Source organism: Varroa destructor, unplaced genomic scaffold, assembly GCF_002443255.2.
Source record: "Varroa destructor unplaced genomic scaffold, Vdes_3.0 BEIS01000003.1, whole genome shotgun sequence".
Classification (NCBI taxonomy): domain Eukaryota; kingdom Metazoa; phylum Arthropoda; class Arachnida; order Mesostigmata; family Varroidae; genus Varroa; species Varroa destructor.
The window spans coordinates 20,050,739-20,073,404 of record NW_019211456.1 but is presented as its reverse complement, the minus strand read 5'-3'; the positions used below and the strand labels follow the sequence as shown (position 1 = coordinate 20,073,404).

Sequence of the window (22,666 nt, the reverse complement as noted above, 5' to 3'; positions counted from 1 at the left end):
TATAAATAATAAGTTTTCTTACTACAGCTTTTCTTCAATTGTATATTGTTCCTAAGTGCATTGCTATTTCTACAATGTTTTTCAAAACAGTAAGTTCGGATATTTGGTTGTATATACTCAAATCTTTCGGTCTAATTATATTTGATTTTTCAGGGTGCTGGGGAGATCATCAATGAAGCTGCACTAGGCCTCGAGTACGGAGCGTCGTGCGAAGATATAGCTCGCGTTTGCCATGCTCACCCAACGGTTTCAGAGGCCTTCCGAGAAGCCAATCTCGCTGCATATGCTGGCAAGGCCATCAACTTCTAAGCTAAAAGGAAAAGCAATCGGCTTTGTCTTCCCCTTTAACGGCACGCAGGCCTGTCACAGAAACTACAGATTTCAGAACGGCAGACACCATCTCGCAGCAAACAAATGTATCAACCTTAAATCATTATTCTATCCCCGAAGACCAAAGAGTCAAATTATTAGCTGTAAAATCCTTCTGATACTTAATGATAATATAATAAGCATAAATGTAATATTGAGTGAGTTTAATTTAATTAGAAGTCTAAGCAATCGATGTGATTATCGTCATACGAACGCGGTGTATTTGAATGGCAAGTGACCTAACGGAATTGTCGTAAGTATTTAGGCTCTCTCGGTCTGAGATGGTACAGGTATGTTTGTTGAATAGGAGAAATGGGAGTAACATCCGATTTGAAAACACATAAATGGAAAGCCAGCGAACCATTGCGTCATGAAATGAAGGCCGGCTAGTGAGATAGTATGATTACAGGAAAACAAATGCAGTGTCATTTGTGCATGTTGATAGAATAGACAGGTGAGCTGAAGATTTTTTTCTCGCTACACATGAAATACCAGGTTTTGACAGGCTAGATCATGGTACGCACTAATGAGTGTTAGGTGCTTGTTATTTCTGCAGCAACAAGGAAAAAATGACGGGTTACGCTTGGTAGAAGTCTGTCGCAATCATACTCATTGCCCCCGGTGTTATAATTCATATAATGATTACTATTTTTACTATACTGTGCTATAATATAACGAGTTAGATAGCGATTAGCTAGCGATTTTGCAAACATTCTGATAAATTCTGCAAACATTTTACTATTAGAGGCAAACAAAAGGCATAAAATTTACACTGCCACTCTGGTTCATCGGAACGAAGCCTTAAGTGTTCGCGTGTCCCTTCTAAATCGGTTAACAGTGCAAAAAGGACATATTGAAGCAGTGATATAATAACAAAAAAACGAGATAGCGAGTACGAATGATTTCGACGGACGAAATGATGTTTTAACCAACAACAATACATAAATGAATAAACCTGAAAAATGTAAATAACTTAGTGTGGGAAAAGGACGGATTGAATAAATTGAATTAAATTAATGTTGCTTTATTAATGTTATCCTCATATTCTTATAATTTTCGATAACCTTCATAATGAAACATTAATCATTTCAGCTAGTAAGTTTCTGACAATTATCCTACCGGCGACGATGTCTACTATGACTATTATTCTCCATTTCTTGTGAGATCTACAAAATTTTAGCATAAACATATGGGTTGAATAAAAAAGTGGGTCAGATAGAAAAGTAGGTCCTGAAACAAAGAAACGGGCAGTAAAAAATCAGCCCAATCTTAGTCTATGACGATTTTGCTCAACAATGGGTTAGCTATTTTATTCATGAGCTAAATAACTCAGATTATAGATAATGTTATTTTAAGCACGCCTATCATCTAGAATGTTGACGAATAATTCGGCATAGCCTCTTTAGTGGGTTTCCGTGATAGCTTACTGGGTAATCCTAAGGATGCGTTATGGTGTAGGTTCGCACCCGGGCATAGACGTTCTTCGTTTCGTGCTGCAAGCCATCCGTCTTATGGAATGCCTAACGGCGATATCGGACGTAAAACTTAGAACATAGAGAGTGGGTTGCCGTAGAGCTGCAACGTGTGCAAAATTGTCACTTCGGTACGTTTTCTTAATTCATTTAAGGAAAGTTTCAAAGACTAGAATTTTCTAGATGAGGGTGTGTACTAACTTACTTGATTTAAGCCATTACACGTATTTCTTCTGCTATTTTTAAATTTGCTTAAGATTATACGAAGCATGGTATAATCGACAAGCTTGCAATGAGTTTTCATAAAAACAGGAAAAGCCTTATTAAAAGAAACGTACCTATGTGCGCTTCGAAGTGCGAAGCGTATATAGGTCTGTTTCTTTTATGCTGAACATTGGAATTGAAGAATATTGGAAGCATATATATGCTTCCAATGTTCTTCTATATACTGATTTGATATCTATGAATTATAATACTTCATACGTATGTTTCATCATTAGCTTTGGGAAACATTCGATTACCTTCTGTTCGGAGGTAGTGAAGGATGGTATGAGAACACCACGTGTGTTCTATTTCAGGTTACGCAGATCTAATCTAAGATTTAATTGAAGATGTTGAGTCATTCCGTGTGCAGCGATCCATAAATTCAGCAAACATGCAACGATGTACATCAGAAAGTAAATGGCAATTATCTATTTTCTCACAAGTGGTTACGAATAATATCTGGTGCATTAAGAGAAATGTTTATATAGGCGTGCCTGTCATATATCGAATGTCAACCATATCGTATCGTACAATGCGTAATGCCAGCGCAAATTCTGAGCATTCGAACAGTCGTTTTTATAAAAAAATTTTGATGACTTCGAACCTTCATGTAGCTCCTGTAATATATCTATGATATGTTACAGCCTATGTGAAAAAAAATGTAGGGCAAATGATAGAATGACTCCGGCAGCGACGCATAGGCCCAGAATGATAAATGCCTTTATTCGTAGAAGGTGATGATGTGTGTACACGTTGCGAAACACATGCGCGTTATCGCTTATGAGAATTATTTATTTAAAGGTTAGTTATATATAAGAGGTTCCCTACACATAATATTCCGGTACTTCGGTTCCTTCGACGCATGCACATTTGAAGTAGTGGTTATAGTAGGAAACAAGATCCCATTTCGAAGCCGGAGAAACTCGACAGCTGTGGCAAGAACGCTAGCTAGCTAGACCACCGAATACGCACATAGCTATTAAAAAAAGAAGCTTCAATACATCAGCTAGAAAATACATCCGGGTCTGAAGGAACGCACATGATTCCGAATGGTATATAAAATAAAAAAAAAACAGGGAAATTGCAGTAAGCAATATTTTTATGCAAGTCTTTCCCAGTTTTTTTTTATTGGCAGTAGTACATTTTCTTCAGTACAAGTGCACATGGTGTGCATTGAATTCAACTTCAAAGACATAGGTCTCTGTCTTTACCGTAACCCCAATAAAAAAGTAACTTATTTCAACTCTCGTTGATAATGCAGTTGATTCCATGACTTTCATATGTTGCGATACCAGAAGCTTCTAGTCTCTCACGATCCTCCCGATATTTAGCCAAACATGGCAAAGCGCCGCTGTTGAGGATTCTGCCCCCGATCGCTAAATATATTATCTCCTAGATACTATCTCTCTCGTAATGTGCTCTATCTGAGATTGTATATATATCCGATTTGCTTACCAAGCAATACCCATAATTTTTTATGGATGGATAAGTTGTCAATAAATTTGAAAGCTTAAGATAGCTAGACAGAAAATTATATAAAGGAAACTTTTGTTTAGCTACACTCGCTGTGGGTTGCTATGATACAGTTAAGTGTAATATCTTCTTAGGCTCTGCTTGATGATAGTGTTGGAGAGGTAACATTAGTTCTGATGGCTTTCTATTCCAAGTTATATATAATCAGTATATAAAATCCGACACATTTTCAGACCAAATCAGGTTAAATTTTATTTTTCAAAAATAATGAAAGATCATTAGTTAGAGCGTACCCATGACACCACTCCTTATAAGAACGCTGCCAACACTCTTGTCGAAGACTTATGTTGACGCTCCATTAACTCGTGACACGCAAATGGTTACACTTTGGTGTAATTTAGAATATACCGCCGCATATGTAGTGTATACGTATTTCAGGCAGCCAGGAAATACCGGAGGCCTTGTTTGTTTCCTCTACCGGAGAGCTTCGTTTGCGGGACGGCTGCCGTTTACGAACCGTTAGGCTGGCTGCTGATTAAGTGATAATTGACAATATGTTGCAACTTCTAACAGGCTTTCTACATTAGCTAGGAATTCTATTTGCAACACCCATGGGACGGTTGTAGCGTTTTTGCCGGCTAGACTCCACAACCTGCATTGAGACCACATTTGTTATTATAAATTAGTCTTCAGATCAGAGAGTCTTCAAATCTTAGTTTTGTCGTCGATTGTTCAGCGTTTCCTACACTGTCACTTGAGCAACACGAATACTAGGTTGCGGACAATAATTATTTTAAGCGGATCTATAACGAACAACTATAACACGTTGTGTACACGTATTGAGTAAACTTGCCCCTGCCACCCCATCGAGTAACACTACATCATTCGCAGCTGTTTTGCCTGAGAACATGGCGCTCGAGAAGGATGCTTAATATTCATAGTCAATTACCTTATATACCATTTGCTGCGCGATTACAGCATAAGAGATAAGACTGAAGTGGAGCATATAATTGGAACATGGCTTTTGCCTGTTGCACCTTGCAATCGACTCGTAGCGCACATACCTCCATCAAAGCTCCGTGGGCGATGAAGAATAGGACGACTAAGAATGATGTAAAAAATATCATTAAAATGCTGATGCGAGTCGCTATCGTCCAAAATATCTGGCGGTCGTTGCCAGCTCCATAATTGCGAGGCGTTGAAGCGAGCGGCTGTCGTCGATTTAACACAGACATCTCATCTGAGAAAGGTAACAGGAAGGAAAGTGCCACACAAAGGTGGTCCGTTCGATTCTTGTGAAACTTTTTCTACCAGACTATCAATTCTGATATGAGTAGACCCAAAAAGCAACAACTGTGTAATAACTCGTCCTTTTCGATTTAAATTGATCCGAAAAAACGAAGGTTTAGATCGAAAATGGTCGCCATAGTGGTAAATATTGCGGGTTTAGTAAAAATCATCGAGATCAGAAGTAAAGGAAAGAAGCAGCTTTTAAAGCACGATACAATAACATGTTTTATTTGCGCACCAACTTTAAGCAAATGTACATACGGTGTACGAAATCATGAGCTTACCTAACCCGAATCTCATCAACTAGTTATTCACATTGCCACACGCACCTTAAGAGTGTCATAAAAAAATTGCGCTAATTTTTATTTGCGATTTTCCAGCGCAAAACGAATAATATATTATCCTTCCTGCTAAGACTTGGAAAATTAATTAAGCGCCGTCTATTGATTCACTCATAAAGGCTTCTAATAAATTAACTGGCCAAAAATGCTGTAAATGAGGGTTTTATCATGGGATGTGGATATATTTGACAAGATACTGGATGACTAATTTAGATAATAATGGAGATTGCTATAATATTTATATTGAGATATAAAAATATTCATTGCTTGTGAAGCTAATATGAAACTTAGTCTATTTTTGCATTTCCCGTATCTATATTTTCAGTGAATAACCTAAAAACTACAATCGATAGAGATTGCTCGCGTCTAGAGAACAAGTTATTAGAAGGAGCACAAATGCAACTAATTTTGTCCTACGCACAACTATTGAAGTCCAACAACACGTTCCTCTGGTTTTGGTCTCTGTAGATGGTTTTTGATATTAGCGTGGTTATCGTGGTATCGGTTTAGGATTATCATGGTTCTGTGTGTTAGTCTTACTGCATATCAGACACAACACCTATGGTTTTTGCACAAATACGTAATTGAATATAACGAGTTTTTTAAATTATTTTTTTCTATTGGAAACATAGTCAAATAAATTCAAGCAGTTTGAGCTATTCAACATGCTCTAATTAGGAGCGAAAGACCGCAGACGATTAACCTATTATATTATGTTGTCATATGTTTCAATCAAATGACCTTACTTCATTGATACAATCACTAGCTGCTGAATGTTTTGACAGCCATCGAAGCATGGTGTTAGACTAAGTTTAAGATGGTAAAAACGAGCGCTCATCTTTACCGAACAAGAAATGCAAATAATTCTTCTCTTAGTGCACTTAGTCTATAAAGAAACAACTGTCGACCATTGGATGACAAATAATCTCCTATATGAGCCATTCGTGCTAAAATGTAACCTAACTCTTGATTCTCTCTTCGAAACACACGCTACAAAAGATTAACTAATTCCGATTTCTATATTTAACTATGTTCATCAGTATGTTAACTATTAATAAGGTGTCAAAAAGAAAACAAAAAATTAACATTTTCAAATTATCATGAGCAGTCAATACAAATATATGGCGACTTCACACCGCTGGTAATAGAAAGATAGTTAGTTATGCGGCTCCAAAGCACTAAATATTAAAAACAAACTAGCTCGACTTAATTTATAGTTGTGTAATGAGGACGTTGTATATTATTCTATGTATAGATAAGTTAACATTAATACTTTGGGCTTTTAAGTATTCTTTCAGTTTCCGTAATTAATTCCTATGAGTTCAGTTCACAAGATATGCCATACTTGGACATTCGAACTTTCCGTGTGTATTGCACAACGATTAGTGAAGGAAACAAGCTGAACTTTGATGTAATAAAACTAGACTTAATAGTATGTTACCAAAATCGCCAAAAGGGGTCTGGCCGTAGCAGACGAACGCGTATTCTAATTTATGACATGAGGATTCTAGATACACTAGAGCAATTATTTAACATTAATTGGATACACACCTTTTAAAACTAGCTGATGGAAATGTTCTGATTGTAAGAGATATTCTCAGCTGAGTGTCTAATATAATAAGGGTTTTGACATATATTTCAATCCAATCCAATTTTTGGATATACCAGAATGAAAATTTGAGAGACCACAGTTTATACTCGTCTATGCTAACTGAAAAACAAACGCAACCTAAGAACCTAGCCAAAAAATCGTTACCAATTTACAACTGAGACATCTACTTTCGCATATGCAAGACTTTGTAGAGTTGTTGCCACCATTGCGAGAGTTGTCAACTAGCGCGTGTCTTCATCTACAGTCTGCTTCTAGTCATTTATTGGGATTTGCCAGTTTGTGTAAACACGAATCCGAAGTTTTGTTTCCATGGTTTTTACTGTTGCCGTAAAAGTACTGTGAGATTCTAGCTCTGAACCTGTGTAAGCATACCAGCCAAGGCACAAATTTTGGAAAAGATGTCTTCGGAATCATATCTGAGTGATGCTGATGCACAGGCCGCCTGCGCCGTTCCTACGGAGGCCACCAAAGACTTCTTGTTTCAGCAAACCATGTACAGAATCAAAGACCCTCGAGCTTCACTTGACTTCTATACTCGTGTTCTTGGTGACTATTCATTTCATTTCATTTAAAGCAATAATGACAATTCTTCAGTAACTCCAATTAGTGCAAAATTTTATGAATATGTTGTTGTTTCCAACATGAACGAATACATTAGAAAAGCGTCTTGGAAAAAAAATGCTTATATTATTTAGCTCTGTTGATTTTACACGCATCACTACATCTTCGCGGTAAAAACGAAATGTTACGAAATAGGCAAAGAAATCTGTGTGGCTTCAATGAAAAGATGGCAAATGAAATTTAGCAACAGCAACTTGCAGTAATCATAAATAGAACTGGAATACCTTTTATAACTACAATTATCGTCGAGTCACCATCTGTGCAATAACAGTGTTCAACGAACTGTTTTTCTTGCAGGCATGACCCTCCTGCAGAAACTAGACTTTCCTGAAATGAAATTTTCTCTCTACTTTATGGGCTACGAGAATCCTGCTGAGGTAAATAAGGGCAGCAAAATATCTCTATATTGCTCTGTTTCTTAGAAAATATTTAGAAGGCATAGATATTGAAATATGATGCATATAAAGTACACATCTATATGCTAACGTTCAAATATAGAACTCACTTAATACAGTGTAGTACTTGATAAGCTCTACTGCGCGTTAAATCAGGAGCTATTCACGTATGGTCAATTGATTCTGGAAAACTTTTAGATGCGAGTCTGTGATATATTGAATGAATTTTATAGTGAGTGAATTTTATGAGTGGATAAATGGGACAATGGAGTAACATTGACGATACCAGCCTAGCATACTTTTACTCTGTTTCGTTGCTTTTGCTATTTTCAATAGGTTCCATCAGATCCAAAGCAACGGAGAGAGTGGACCTTTAGCCGAAAAGCGACTCTGGAGCTGACGCATAACTGGGGCACCGAAAGGGACCCCAACTTTAAAGGATACCACAACGGTACTGTAAATTTATTTAATAATTTATAACGTTGACTTCTTAATAGTTACATTATCTGCCACAACTTTAATACACTGACAATAAGAGTTGCAGTCTTAATCTCTCCGTTTTAGCAAACTTGAGTGAACTTTCAAAGAATTCTATTCGGATGGTTCTTCTCTATTCTTAGTCCTTGTCAGTCACACTAGGTTCGCTATCGTTAGAATTTTGCTACTAAAATGTTTGAAATGGTAATTTCAGTAGCAAAGCGTGATTATACTTGTTCAACAGGTACAAGAGTGACGTTTTCAATATTTTCGCTAAATTACGCCGACAAGTAACGGGAAGTAATAATTATCTATTCCTCGGGTTTATAATAAACTGAATGGGGAATATAAATGAGATTGAAACTCTATTTCAACCTCATTTTACCATGGGATTAAGTAAATGCTTTATCATAAATTCCACTTAAGCAACGAAACAAACATTCGCCGCTGTGTTCGTCCCTAGGTAACTCGGAGCCCCGCGGATACGGCCATATAGGTATAATGGTACCAGACGTTGCGGCTGCTTGTAAGCGCTTCGATGAACTGGGGATAGAATTCATCAAAAGGCCAGACGACGGCAAAATGAAGAACCTAGCTTTTATAAAGGATCCCGACGGCTACTGGATCGAGATCTTCAACAATAGGTTCCTCTAAATAAATTCGAGAATCCACAATACACAGTTAATGGTTCTGAGGAGTAAACGTTCTCAAACGCTCATCCCAACTTCTCGTTACAATCATTAATAAATCCAACAAAAACTCTATTGTTTGCTTTAAGTGGGAAGTATTTCCTAACTTCTATCAAGGATTAGAGAACGCAAATGAAGACAAAATTCGTTTGAAATGTTATTTGATTTTTTGAAATAAAATATGAGTAAGCAAGACTGCCGACATCTTTGCCAACATTGAACAACGCGAACGAAGCATCATATGTGGAGACTTTTTGGCGTGACAAAAAGTGGTGGGAAATGGCAGTAGAAATGCCTTCCAACTAAATCAAGTGCACATATAAGCCTAAAGGAACAAGAATCAAGTACTAAAAATGTCACAGTCTTATAGGTTTGTTATTACAAGGGTTATTTATTAGGTCTTTTTATTTGACTTAGTAGAAAATTTTAACCTGTGCCTGTTGGAAATATTATGAAAGCTAAATTTAGTTAGGGCTAGGAACGGAATTCAATTGAAGGAGCCATGCTTAATTTTATGAAAGATAATTAGTACTGTAACATGGCGAAAAAGATAGAACTTGCTAATATTTTGAGCATAGATAAATCATAAATTGTATAAATTATTTTCGACAAAGAATATCGTATACTTATCAACCTCTCAAGTATAGTATTATGGAGATAAAGTAAGCTTAAAATGCTATTTAGAATAAAACATGGGTAAGCAAGTCTGGGGAACATTTTTAATATTTTCGCAGGAAATGATATCTGACCCTTAAGTCTTCTTCATTTTATCACAACAATGTTTAATTACAAATGCCACCTATTCGCATATAGTTCGCAGTTTATTCATCCTTGTCACTCCAGGCATAGTGCATAGTTGGCCAAAAAGTGTTTTTTTTTTCATTTGCATTTCTTAGATAAGTAATATTCTCCGCGTTGCATATACCTTTAGAACCTATTATAGACTACTTAAGAGCGTTTATTCTACGAGATAATAAAGCACAATTAAGTTAATATTCCGAAATTGTAATAATTAGCATATAATTATATACATTACGTAAGATTCTTCTGCAGATATTAGGAGTATTAATGCTCGCTACATTGGTTCCGGCAACATAACTGTTTATTACCTGTCCAGTGCACAGGAATACGAAAAATGCCCACAATTTTTCAGTCAACTTATCTGGTAAGCACTAAGGCATCTTACAATCTAATTTTTGTAAACTGCACCAAGACCCTTCAGGTGAAGACAGTAATAAAACTATATATGGCCTCAGTTGTTTCTATGCTCGTGTACTTCACACTGATTATTATTCCGCTGTGGTTTTGGTAATATATATATATAATCTGTTGATTTTCATTTGTTTTAACGTATTAGATATACATTAAGAATGTATAATAAAATATCCAATACAAAGGCTTCACGATTCTGATAGGCCGATACATGGCTTGTACCTTTTCGGAACATCTAACTCGTTATACGTAACGACAGTGGCCGCCGTTGAAGTTTGAGAATTATCATTGATTGATTCGTTGGCTTGTTTTCCTGCTCGAATTTGTTCTTTACATGTACCTGTCCAATCTTGCCAGCATGGCAGCTTGTCATATCACCACCCGCTTGGTTGATCTATTGACGAGCGGGTCAAGATAAAGCCAGCGTCATACTCTCCGCCGCACTCACAGAAAAGACCGTTCCAATTGTATCTGCCTAAACATCTATGGCACTTAGGACAATTAATCCTGTCTGAAATAATACGACGAGAAAATAGTTATTTTTTTAGAGAAATACTATTCTGTATTAGTCCGTTTATTTAAAAAATAGTTGTATTTAGGCCGTAATAATCCGTTATGGTAAACTGATGGTGACAACAGCAATTAACAGATATAGCAATTTTGAAGGTTTAGTTGAAAACAAAATAGTTCTCACATATGTTTACATTGAGATACATTCTAGTTGTTTGGTGTTATGAAGTGACTACATAAAATTAGCCACATTTGTATTCAAATACATTTAACGCGTATTAACCTTTACGCTTTTCTGCTTGTTTTTAATTCTAACCCATTTTATGGATGCGTTATTCCACTCTTTTCAATATATTATCCCAGTATCTTAAAATAGCACTAAAAGTCAAGTACATTTAATTTTACTCGTTGGCTACTTATCATAGAGAAAAACCTCTTAGACACGATCACTTGTTGACCCGAGCAGTGTTTTTGCATGCGGTGAGCTTGATCCCAGAATCTCGTCTAAATTCAGAACCAAGGTACTGTCTCTAAGTTAAGTACTGTCACCTTTTGGTACTCGTGAAGGATTCACATAAGTGTCATCATAAATCAACCAACCATTTCATAGCAGCTAGATTTATTTTAGGCTACCTGGCTGATCCGTATTTTGTTAAATCAAGTTGGACATATATAGTTTACACTATATCATATGCTGTGCCAGAGATAACTCGGTGTTATTGAAAATACAGAAATTGACGACCGAGCGGGGTCTTTCTCAAGTGACACTTCTATTCATAGTTGAGGTATTACAGAAACGAGGAAGGATGTTTATAACATTGAAATTTCAACGGATTATACCACGAATTTTAAGTTTGTGACACTTCGACTACTTCGACAATGAGAAAGCTGTGGAAATGAACGTGGATTGACATAAATGCGCAAGAGTCTATAGCTTGAAGAACCGCCAATGTCATAAAACATAAACGATAATAGCACATACAAAAGAAAACCTTCAGCATGTTTCCTGTGATATCTAACTTGCTCTCACTGTTTTATCTACGGTAACAGCGTATGGTGATCCATGTGCATCTTGTGTGGAAAGATTTAAATTTTCGGTTTTAAGTTACCGATATTTTGAGCAATTGGCTATCTTTGCCCAAATATTGAGTTCTCGCGGTTTATTTATAGACATTAAATTATCAAAATTTATTAATAGCCATTATTATCAATGATTGAAGATAAGATTAAGGATCGGAATAATTACCCAAAAGAATCCTAGGGTACGATCCTATTAGTTATTTACCGAGAGTTGTTAAACGTATTGGCATAAATATATAGGTACTTCCTGTCTGTTTACACATAATTCAGTTTCTTTTGCTTGTTTCCAGCGGTCGTATTTACACATTACTAAAGCAAAGCAACGGAATTCACATGTTCATTTTATTATTTTAACTAGCGGAAATCATTATGATTAGAACCCCAACATGAGTATCAATATGAAATCTCAATATTAAACAGGTTCATATTCGTGTCCCATAAAAATATAAATATAAGGCGCTGTCTGTAGCACAGTAGTAAACGGTTTTTTTTCTTTGCGTTCTATACGACACTGCACAAAAATATTACAGAATATAGCCTGCCCTCCAATCGATTCTGTATTGTGCTCACGGTGGGGTAAGAGCGTCCATCAGGGAGATCATAATTCAAAAGTACTCGGTCATTTGGTTCCAGACATAAGACGCGCGGCAAGCTCTTCTTCGTGTCCAGGAAGTGGTGAGATTTTATGATAAAACAACATAAAGCCAGATGCGCATTGGGAATTACACGTCACACATTCCGCAGGAAGATTCCAACTGTATCTTCCCAGTTGGATCCCACATTCACACGTGATATGTCCAGGGGTATTTTCTGCAAAAATGTGACAAACGAATGGACTCACGCTGAAGAAACAGGCTGAGAAAAGCGATAGATACGCACACACATAGACTAAAGAAACTGTCTTGCAAAAGTATATGAAATACTATAGTATGACAGAAGATATGCTATTAGTAGGGTCAGGCACTGACTCACAGGAGTTATACCCCAACTGACAGCTATACAAATGCTGCTGGAAATACGTGTTTCTCTACAACAGGATTCGATCCGTTGTCGTAGGGTTTTAGCGTCGAGAACTTATCTGTCCGCTAATGCGACGGGCATTATTAAGTAGGTACCAAAAATGCTTCGATTGGTTCCCATGTTGTCCGTTAAAAAACAAATGTATTCATAAGACACAGAAAAACACGCTAACACCCGACCAAAGTCATAGGCTATGAGGCTGCTAATTGCCTCATATCCAATTAAAAACAAAGGATTAACTTCCGTACCTATATAGTGCTGGACCAACTACTCACCAAGCGATTTATAAACTTGACTTAGAATTTGTTCGTCAGGAATTATAAAAATAGTTCTTTTGCAGCGTTCAGTCGAAGCCGGGTGAGGTTCGTTGGGTCTCAACATCACTTCGCGGTGTTCTTTCACCATTTTAGCTTTAATCTGTGCAAAGTAACTGGGCTTTTGGTAGAACATACGAGCCACTCGTTGACTTTGGCGCGCTTCGATAAGACCGGGTACTCTTTTTTCGTCGCGATCGAAAATAAGGCCACGAGACCATCGAATTCTGTCCAGCGGTTGGTGGGGAATGACTCGGCTCGTAGATGATATTCTGTAACCGCATTTTTTACAGCGAATATTATATTCGCTCTCCGGAAGGAACCTAAAACAAAACGATATTTTCATCACTATATTTTTGCTTGCAAGTCTTTGTGCTCGAAATTAATCGAATTAATAATTGTTATTAATAATTGTTATTAATAAGTGAATTAATAATTGGAATATTGTTTAGCTCCGAGTAGGTAATATGGGTATACCACAGGAAGCTAAAATAATCAGTCGCAACGAAAAAACGGGGGTGATGAAGCATATCAGCGGTTCAAATGTGGAACTATGTTCAGATATCTGGTCAAATCAACAGATACTATCAATCGCCCCGCATCGTCTTCCAGGTTTACACGTTTGTTAACGTTGGAATAAAACAGCGAAATTAGAGGTCAAGCCAAGTAACCGTTTGTATTAAATGAAATGTAGAAAAGCTGTCTTCCTTAATCTGTATTCAATTGATAATTCGGATATTCATCTTGTTTTCTTGTTATATTTTAGCCATTCGACAGGAGCCCTGAGGTTTTAAAAATCTATGAAGTAGTTTTTTCTAAAGCAAATGGCTAAAATGAAAAAGAGAAAAAAACAGTAACTAGATTTTTACTTCATGGCCAAGATATGCGAAAAATGAATAGTACTACACATAATTCCGATTCATTCGAAGTTACCTACTGATAGAAGTTTTCCCGCTCGGCTAAAGTCAGCGATTGACTGCAGCGCGTAGCAAGCAGTTTTCCGAGGCATTCCTTTAGAGCATACATTTGAAAGCTGGAAAATACAGATAACTATTACTAAGATTATTTTCAGCAGTCATGGGGCACATGTGGTTAAGCAAAGCGAACATCTTTTATTTATTACGTTAGTATCTGCTTTCAAACTAAACTGGTAAATCGTTTAAACAACTAATTTGAATGACCTTTTATTTTTAGCGGATGATAATTACGGATTAAAAAAGTAACGACTATTCTTACAATGTCGCTCGAAAGAACTTCTATAAATAAAATCAACAAAAATTGTTTTACTTGGGAGCGATGTAATATTTTCGCTGTTATACGTAAAAATGTGCTGGTTGATTGATTATTGATGAAATACATCAACAAAGTCAGGATTACTGCATGTCGAAAATGAGATAGTTATCTTAATGTTTTGCTTTTTTTATGAAATCTGTACGAACGCGACGTTATTATTATCCACCCAATGCCTCTTACCATTCCATCATACACCTTACAAAAAAGCCGAAACTCGCCAAAGAGAGCTGACAAACAAGATTCGATTGAAAATGGGAGAAATAAAGAAGCACTAGCGATCATCCATTTTTCCTTGATTACTATTGAAAGTTAAGTCAGACCAAATCGTGATTTATTAATGGCTTGACGTCACTTGACGCTGGCTGAAAGCGTAGTCCAGAAACTTACCCCAGATCATGGCGATCGATTTTGTTTCCCATTCGTTCAAACAGCAAAAGCTGGGTCCAAAAACCGTTGTTGGGAAAAGCTTGCGGACGTGCTTGGCATATTTGTTTGGATATATCCTCTAAACTTTTCATAGTCTTGAGCATCAGATAGGCGATACATAGGGTTACGCTTCGGGAGATACCTTAAGCATTGAATCAACATCGGATTTGTAGTTATAGAAATTTCGTTGAGATTATTAGAGAACAAAACAAAGATTTGATACTTCGTAAACATTTGCTTACTTTTTAGAAGTACCGATTTGTGGCAACGTTTGTTAAAATAAGTTCATAACATTTATATACTTAGAAACTGTTTTAAAGACTACTAACAATTCCGGGGAGACACTAAGATATTTACAATTATCAGTCGTTATCATGGAAAACTACTCGTATTATCGGCGTTGTACATATCTGGTACAATAAGTGTTTTTGTTTCAAAAGAACAAAGCCGGTTCCACTAGGATTTGGTGTTTATATCAGATGAATTTCCAATGGCTGCAAGGAAACTATGTACCATAATCTCCGTCTACCGTTACTCCTAGAGAGGCTCCATTGTCTAATTTTTATCATCTCCCTCGTTGAAAGGCATGCACCCCTTATTTATAATATCGCTTTATACAGTAACTAAAGGCGAATACTTTTGGTGGGACTCTAAAGCTCTGAAATAAGAAGATCCCTGCTGACTAAGACATTTATTTCAAAACATCCTAATTTTGAAACATATGATTATTCATGAAGCGCAGAAGTTATATAGAGCTATGATTCCGTGGACTAATAGCTTGCATTAGTACCTTCGTAAAGTACTTTGACGGGTATGTTTTCAAAAATCTCATCAACACATGCGAACTAGTATCAGTTAAAGGGGCCAGACTGTTTGCTCATGATGCAATATATATGGATATATATATATATATATATATATATATGTTTTTTCTTATCACTTACCTTGATGACAATGGAAGAGAATCCTTCCAGCGTTGTCCAAAAATTGGAACATTTCTGGCAGATGTGTGAGGAGGTCCTGTTCTACAACATCATCCGCTCGTATAAAGTGAAATTGAAATCTAAAACAGATTATCAGCCAATCCCATTTGAATTTTAAATGTTAGGAGCAGCATAAATGCACATACCTAGTCCTTTCCTTTATTTAATGTTATGTTCTAAATAACAGAAGATCTATTTCGGCTTCAGTTGTTGAAGTAAAGGTACAGCTTCAAGATACAACACAGCATTATGTAGTGCAAGAGGATAGTAGGTACAAGAAGTTATCTGAATTCCGCTTGCCATTGTATGCACGAGTTCTTTGCTAATTTGACGATTAAGCAGTCTCCAATCAGTGGTTTAGTGGCTCTACAGTATTATATGAATAAATACTGAAATACATCCATGCGGGAAGTATAACATTTTGTAAAAGAAAATTAAAATAATCTTCGTATGTGTTGTGTACTTGATAAGTAGTATAGACAAAGCCTAAAAAGGTAGCTCAGTTGTTCCATTAAATACAATAAAGTAACTAGCGGAAAAAGCATCGATCATAACTGACCTTTTTGGCTCCGTATAGAGTTCTGCACGAAGTCTATGACTATCTACCGTAACAATATGAGTTATTCCCAGACGCACGAGTGCACCTTCATTTTCAGCTGTTGCGCGGTCCGAGACAAAGATGTTGGGAGCGACTACTGAACAATTGAGGCCAGCCGTATCAACTTCTTCTGATGCAGGAAGATCTTCTAGTGAATCTATCACTATTAGAGGATTATCATACCCCGACAGTTGTCTCGCAGAAACTCCTTTCCCAGAAACGGGTTGATTTGCACCAATATCCATCTTCAACTATGCGCCACGTCACCTTAGCTAAATCTGAAACTAATTTAACATAACCTAAGTTTAAGGTAGTAGCTTAAAGTACGAGGCTGATGTCAGCGTACTATTCGGAGGATACAGAGCTCAAAAATGCGTTGTGTCGAAGTACCTGCATGCATACTCTGCACAGTCACAAGAACCGCGATATGCTGAGAGATGGGAATCAGCAAATAGACCGAGTCAAGTACCGTGCCCACATCTCAGATGTGATCTTTTAAAAAAGAATTACACAAAAGTAGGTATCCACTTAGCAGTAGATGTAGATAGGTCGAATACTTAAATTTGAAACGCAATATAAATGACAATACATTATGACCTGTTCCTTTTTCTATACCTTACTTATGGATATTGACATATATGTTATAAATGGCAGATGTTTGTATCATCCTATAAAAGATATTCGTGTTAGACATTGAGTGTACATCATGAATATCATATTTTTACCATTCGTTACAGACATTTGGTGATTATTACTATTACCGCTACCTAACAGATATGGTTGTTATCTCCGGCGGCAAAAAATACGCTCGCATAGATTAACAACTCTATTTTTGTATATAGAATCATTTTCCAGTATTTCACCTCAGCCGAGTAATTGTAATAATAACGGCATGAATGAATCAAGGGTAAACGGCACTTTAATTGAATTATGAAACGCTTTCGTAAAGTTGCATCAACAACGTATCAGAATGAATCTATTCATCATGATAATGCTTACTGGCCGTCTGGAGAAAAACGTTAGCCGTGAGCTGCATGGAAAGGGGCCTCAAAACAAAGAAAGACCCCTTGCAGGCAGTTGGGAAAGGGATATACGTCTAAGCGAAAGAGCAGAGGACAGACTATCATCGAGCAGGATGCCCTCAATGACTACCACACGACCTTTCCCTTTACTCAAGTGGTCAGTCGATATATAAATTTAGGTACGTACATGGCGTTAGAAAGCGGCGTTTATGGGTTGCACTTGATGCGATGCTTTTCGGTATAACTACGATTCAAAAAAGTATTTTATTGGCATGTTGATATTTTGCCTGCATTGACAACATCTAACCGCCCGCCCGCCCGTCCACGCGGCTCAACACAGTTAGAGACTACAGTAACAAAAAAAAAAAAAAAACAAATTCCGCAGACTAACGATAGGCAACGGTTCGTAGAGTGGCGCACGCGTGAATCGTGTCCTTCACTAAAATTAACGGGTCACCGGCGCGTCATTCAAGTTCGGTTATCACACGTTGCAAGAAAGAGCACTAATGGCGAATAACTAGAGCGAATGCCGTGTAATCTCGCACTGCTCTCGATAGAAAATAACTATCGACTTTCCTACGCCAGTGACGAGTGTTGTACAAATCGTTTGTGACTTGGCTCGTTAAAAAGCAACTGCCAGCATAGCGCTGCCCGTCGGTGGTTTATTGTAAACTTGTTGTAGAATCTAAATCTCTTTAATTATACCGAGTATGTGCGATAGGTCTAACTGAAAAGTTTTGACATGTTGAGAGGCTTGCCACGAAGTAGTAGTAGAGTTGATTTATATTCCAAGAACGAGATATTAGCCTAATTTTAAAGTCAAACAAAGCAAACACCAATACTTGAGGAGAAAGTCATTCCTGCCACGAAACATTTGCTGAATAATATACAGTTCGGCGCAATTATTCGAGGAGGCTAGAGACCAGCCGCGAGTTCCGACTGACAAACCTAATACTAAAGAATATTTTCGGTGTTCATATGATACTAACCTTCTTTAGTGCGCACGAATATTTGTGAGCGGCGTGGCACTCATAAGATCGTTTTAAACGTGCGGTTTACGTTGACAGCATGTACAGACGTGGGCGCCTAAGTTTTTTCATGCAATGCATGTGATACAAGGAACTTATTCGTGAGACAACGTTTACAGTGGCTCTCTCGTTCGTCTTTTACAGTGTACCGGCGTTTTCTCCGCTGGCAGGACGTTTACGTATCGTTAGACTCACCATAGAGGGGTAGCTATAGTGGCAACAAAACTAGTCCTTCGATCTTCGGAAAAATGGCGCAAGCGACATCAGAGGCAGTTAAGACCGCGGCGTTTAGTGATCAAAAGCCGGGCACAAGCGGACTTCGAAAGCCCACAAAAGTCTTCAACAAGGACCACTACACCGAAAACTTTGTTCAATCAATTCTGTCTTCGTGTGGAGACTCGCTAAAAGGCAGTACCCTCGTCGTTGGAGGGGATGGGCGCGAATTTGTAAAGGAGGCTGCGCAGATCATCGTGAAGATGTGCGCGGCCAACGAGGTGTCAAAAGTGATCATTGGAGTGGATGGTATCTTTTCGACGCCCGCAGTATCAACAATCATCCGAAAAATGAAAACGCTTGGTGGCATCGTACTGACGGCCAGTCACAACCCTGGAGGTATTGATAATGACTTTGGAATCAAGTTCAATACAGCAAACGGGGGCCCTGCTCCTGATAAAGTTACTGAAAAAATATTTGAGATTTCTAAAAGGATTACAGAGTATCGCATAGCGAAAAACCTGACCGTGGACCTTAGCAAGGTTGCACAATACAACTTTAATGTTGATGGTCGCGACTTCAGCGTAGACGTAATTGACCCGGTCGAGATCTACGTCGAACTTATGAAAACCATCTTCGATTTCCCCGCCATCAAAAAACTCCTCACAGGCGATTTTAAAATTTTGATCAACTGCTTGAACGGAGTGACAGGCCCTTATGCGCGACGCATATTCGTAGACGAACTAGGAGCACCAGCAGATTCAGTCGTCAACGCAGTCCCTTTAGTCGACTTCGGAGGAAAACATCCTGATCCCAATCTGGTGTATGCTAAAGAGCTCGTCGACGCTATGATCAGCGGGCCCTACGATTTCGGGGCGGCTTTTGACGGTGACGGTGACCGCAACATGATCCTTGGTAAGAAAGCGTGTTTCGTGTCACCTTCGGATTCGCTAGCGTTGTTAGCCGATCACGTAGATACGTGTGTGCCGTATTTCAAAAACAGTGGTGGAATAAAAGGTGTTGCCCGATCAATGCCAACTGCTGGTGCCGTTGATCGCGTGGCCCAAGAGAAGGGCAAACCCTGCTTCGAAGTACCAACAGGTTGGAAATATTTCGGAAATTTGATGGACGCCGGTCATCTTTCTCTCTGCGGAGAAGAGTCATTTGGTACCGGCAGCGATCACATACGAGAAAAAGATGGAATCTGGGCTGCTCTGGCTTGGCTGTCCGTCATCGCACACACGGGCCAAGGTGTTGAATCATTGCTACATTCCCATTGGGCTAAGTATGGTCGCAACTTTTTCACCCGCTACGACTACGAAAACTGTGCTTCCGAAGATGTCAATGCAATGTTCGACCATCTGAACAGGACCCTCATCGACAACCCAGCCTTTGTCGGTAGCGAACTTTCGGCACTAGGTAAAACCTTCAAAGTGAAACTGGCTGACAACTTCTCGTACACCGATCCAGTCGATGGAAGTGTGGCTAAAAATCAGGGCTTACGTATACTGTTTGAGTGTGGGTCGCGCGTTGTGTTTCGCATCTCTGGCACGGGCAGTACGGGGGCCACTGTTCGTCTATACGGAGACGCTTATGAGTCTGATCTTGAAAAATGTAAAGCACCAACCCAGGAAATGCTGAAACCCCTGATTCAGGTAGCGCTAGACATTTCAAAACTGACTGCATTTGTTAAACGTGATGCGCCGAGCGTCATCACATAAACACGGACAGTCGAAGGACAAAGTTCCACCAAATGAAAAGACCTTGATGATTCGTTCTACGATGAAATTTACAATAATCGATGACAACTTTTGTGTCTCACGAAGCTCTCACAGTTTTTGTGTTTATGCTTACTAAATAAAGTAAACTTAACATAGGCACTTAGATCGATTTTTCATTTTAGGCAGCTGCTACTATACTAGTCTAATTATATTACCCAGATCACAAAAATCTGGTACTTTTAAATAGGTATTCATTACCAACACCGTCAAGCGCGAGGAAATAAGGTGGCGTATGATGAAAACACGTTAATAAACTTATTAAATTAATAAGTAGTGCCTCAAAGTGACCTTGTAAATTTTGGCATAGATGATTACAGTAAAAACAGCTTGTCTCTCTACGAGTACAAGCGTGGATTATACTACAGTAATAGACCAAACGCCGATGGCTAATTATCGACTAAATCGTTGGATGTACCTTTATAGGTTTGTGCAGCTTATTAGCTCGATGATTTTCCTAGTGCACCTTTTATCCCTGAAGTGTGTTTATTTTACCATTTTACTCTAATAAAAGAAAGCCTTTTTGGATTCAACGGAGTCGCTGTGTGAGGAATAGCAAAGGAATAACTGCGATATACATAGAGTCACTACTGATAGATTGAAGTCATTCGTGCTATCATTATCTATACTATTTATGGCAAAGAAGTTTTTCAGGAACCATGGAATCAGCCACAACAAGTAAATTAGACGGCGTCAATCTAAAGTAGGCAAACATTGCGCTGGCTCAATATACAATAATAGTACTTGCGATAGGGTAGTTATTATATTAACGACTACTCGTCTAATGATAATTTTGTTTTCGTGGGGGTAAGTTCTAACGTCCGCGTGATTTTTTATTGAGTAATTTTGTTTGCTAACCTTAGGGACACGTTGCGCCTTAGATTCGAACCCGGACAGGGGAATTCGCTTAGGAATACAGTTCGTTTCGTGCCGGTGAAATACCTAACAACGATGTCGGGCGAAACAAGCGTCAGTTGTAGTTGCAGCTATTTGATAAAACGATAGCAGTTCCGATGAAGCACCGATGAAGCAAAACTCGGCACTGTATATTAGGATATAGAGATCACACCCGAATGATGGAATAAACGGGACAGGTATATTTACTCACTCAAGTTATTTTTTGTTTTTGGTATATTTTGCCTTGATTATATCATTAGTTATTGCATTTAAATTGGGCTGTCTGGAAAAAAAACAGGTTTAACTGGACGCATGATCTTTAAATGTTGAAATACCTTTATTCAGGCGATACGAGTACGGAATTGAAATCAATTTTAACAGCAGCAATATTGGTTTAAAACCTGTTCTTGAGTCTAGGCCACTCATAGTTGAGGTGAATGAATTATATGTATATGAAACCAGGTGTTACGGCAACATATAATATTGCGATGGTAAAGGTGTGCATAGATTGATAAAATGTTGCCATATTTTTCACAGATGTACATACTTTACACTACATCCGCCAGCTTCGTTCATTTATACCTAAATTTGCTAATCCTTATAAACACGTTTCTCAATTTGAGGACGCCTGCTTTGACTAATTTCACGCTTATTTTTTTCTCTCAGCTCGATGATTAAGCCAATCAGGTATAGTACAAAATCGCGATATCAGTGTTATATGTATCCTCCGCTTTTTCAGTACAACGGCTAGCTGTTACTAAGCAGAATTCTGGCACTCTTAAATTAGCCCATATTTAATCACTTTCTTTTTACCACTTGCATATGAAACACAACCGTTTTAAGAAGTTCTTAAATGTATTTATTATTTATTCGCCTGAAAGATGTGATTAGGCCGACAGAGCAGCACCCCCCCCCCCCAAAAAAAAACACCCCCTTTAAAGTTTTATAAACCAAGATCTTACTAATAGTTGTCATGCGAACGTTTTCATGCACCGCACAGTTGTGGTAAGATAAACACAGGTAAGAGTAGGCGCTTTGAGCTTATCTGTTTGTCAGGGACGTTCATAGCCGACGAGAAATTTTGAATCGTATGCTATTCCACGTGCAGGCACCCACCGTGCACGTTCCATTTTGGCGGACATCTCTGAATGTACTAATTGACTTCACATATTCAACAGTATCCACATGATCGTAAATGCAAGCAGGCGAAACACACATAGACTAGCTCTGCACTTGGAAAAAATATCTAAAATTCTACACATACATAGTTCGCGCTTTAATCAGCGTAG

The 22,666-nt window shown here is 38.1% G+C and overlaps 5 protein-coding genes across 26 annotated transcripts in view; 3 read left to right on the top strand and 2 right to left on the bottom strand.

Moving 5' to 3' along the window:
- LOC111248159 (dihydrolipoyl dehydrogenase, mitochondrial) overlaps window positions 1-1,396 on the top strand; it is a 5,921-nt gene extending 4,525 nt beyond the window's left edge. Inside the window, exon 9 of the mRNA XM_022800006.2 lies at window positions 154-1,396. Within this exon, the coding sequence (XP_022655741.1) occupies window positions 154-309 (156 nt within the window). The 3' untranslated portion in view covers window positions 310-1,396. The remainder of the gene's footprint in view (window positions 1-153) is intronic.
- A 2,408-nt stretch (window positions 1,397-3,804) lies between these two features.
- LOC111247153 (uncharacterized) lies at window positions 3,805-6,752 on the bottom strand. Of its 7 annotated transcripts, none has more exons than XR_015323821.1 (4): window positions 6,054-6,476; window positions 5,631-5,768; window positions 4,643-4,818; window positions 3,805-4,230 (listed from the first exon to the last, which is right to left on the bottom strand). XR_015323821.1 is itself a non-coding variant. In XM_086983740.1 (4 exons), the coding sequence occupies exons 1-4, from the start codon at window positions 6,045-6,047 to the stop codon at window positions 4,162-4,164; spliced, it is 378 nt and encodes a 125-aa protein (XP_086839866.1). In that variant the 5' UTR covers window positions 6,048-6,474; the 3' UTR covers window positions 3,805-4,161. The 7 variants fall into 7 exon arrangements, 1 of the variants encoding a protein (XP_086839866.1); XM_086983740.1 differs by having other exon boundaries at window positions 5,631-5,671; window positions 5,956-6,474; XR_015323820.1 differs by lacking the exons at window positions 5,631-5,768; window positions 6,054-6,476 and adding an exon at window positions 6,651-6,752.
- A 131-nt stretch (window positions 6,753-6,883) lies between these two features.
- On the top strand, window positions 6,884-9,198 carry Glo1 (Glyoxalase 1). The gene is made up of 4 exons (XM_022799510.2): window positions 6,884-7,367; window positions 7,740-7,819; window positions 8,174-8,288; window positions 8,778-9,198. Exons 1-4 carry the CDS (start codon window positions 7,220-7,222, stop codon window positions 8,966-8,968), a joined length of 534 nt encoding a protein of 177 aa, XP_022655245.1. The 5' UTR covers window positions 6,884-7,219; the 3' UTR covers window positions 8,969-9,198.
- Window positions 9,199-10,580: 1,382 nt separating this feature from the next.
- Window positions 10,581-22,618, bottom strand: LOC111247932 (dual specificity protein phosphatase MPK-4-like). Of its 10 annotated transcripts, none has more exons than XM_086983721.1 (8): window positions 17,439-17,529; window positions 16,401-16,723; window positions 15,803-15,921; window positions 14,820-15,000; window positions 14,077-14,172; window positions 13,101-13,462; window positions 12,376-12,615; window positions 10,581-10,722 (listed from the first exon to the last, which is right to left on the bottom strand). In XM_086983721.1, exons 2-7 carry the CDS (start codon window positions 16,682-16,684, stop codon window positions 12,425-12,427), a joined length of 1,233 nt encoding a protein of 410 aa, XP_086839847.1. In that variant the 5' UTR covers window positions 16,685-16,723; window positions 17,439-17,529; the 3' UTR covers window positions 10,581-10,722; window positions 12,376-12,424. The 10 variants fall into 10 exon arrangements, with proteins under 10 accessions (XP_086839847.1, XP_086839846.1, XP_022655230.1 ...); XM_086983720.1 differs by having other exon boundaries at window positions 10,585-10,726; XM_022799495.2 differs by lacking the exons at window positions 10,581-10,722; window positions 17,439-17,529 and adding an exon at window positions 22,494-22,618 and having other exon boundaries at window positions 11,885-12,615.
- Window positions 17,537-20,582, top strand: Pgm1 (phosphoglucose mutase 1). Of its 7 annotated transcripts, none has more exons than XM_022799493.2 (2): window positions 17,537-17,640; window positions 18,634-20,582. In XM_022799493.2, the coding sequence occupies exon 2, from the start codon at window positions 18,738-18,740 to the stop codon at window positions 20,421-20,423; it is 1,686 nt and encodes a 561-aa protein (XP_022655228.1). In that variant the 5' UTR covers window positions 17,537-17,640; window positions 18,634-18,737; the 3' UTR covers window positions 20,424-20,582. The 7 variants fall into 7 exon arrangements, with proteins under 7 accessions (XP_022655228.1, XP_086839841.1, XP_086839842.1 ...); XM_086983715.1 differs by having other exon boundaries at window positions 17,618-17,699; XM_086983716.1 differs by lacking the exon at window positions 17,537-17,640 and adding an exon at window positions 17,722-17,933.
- Window positions 22,619-22,666: the final 48 nt, after the last annotated feature.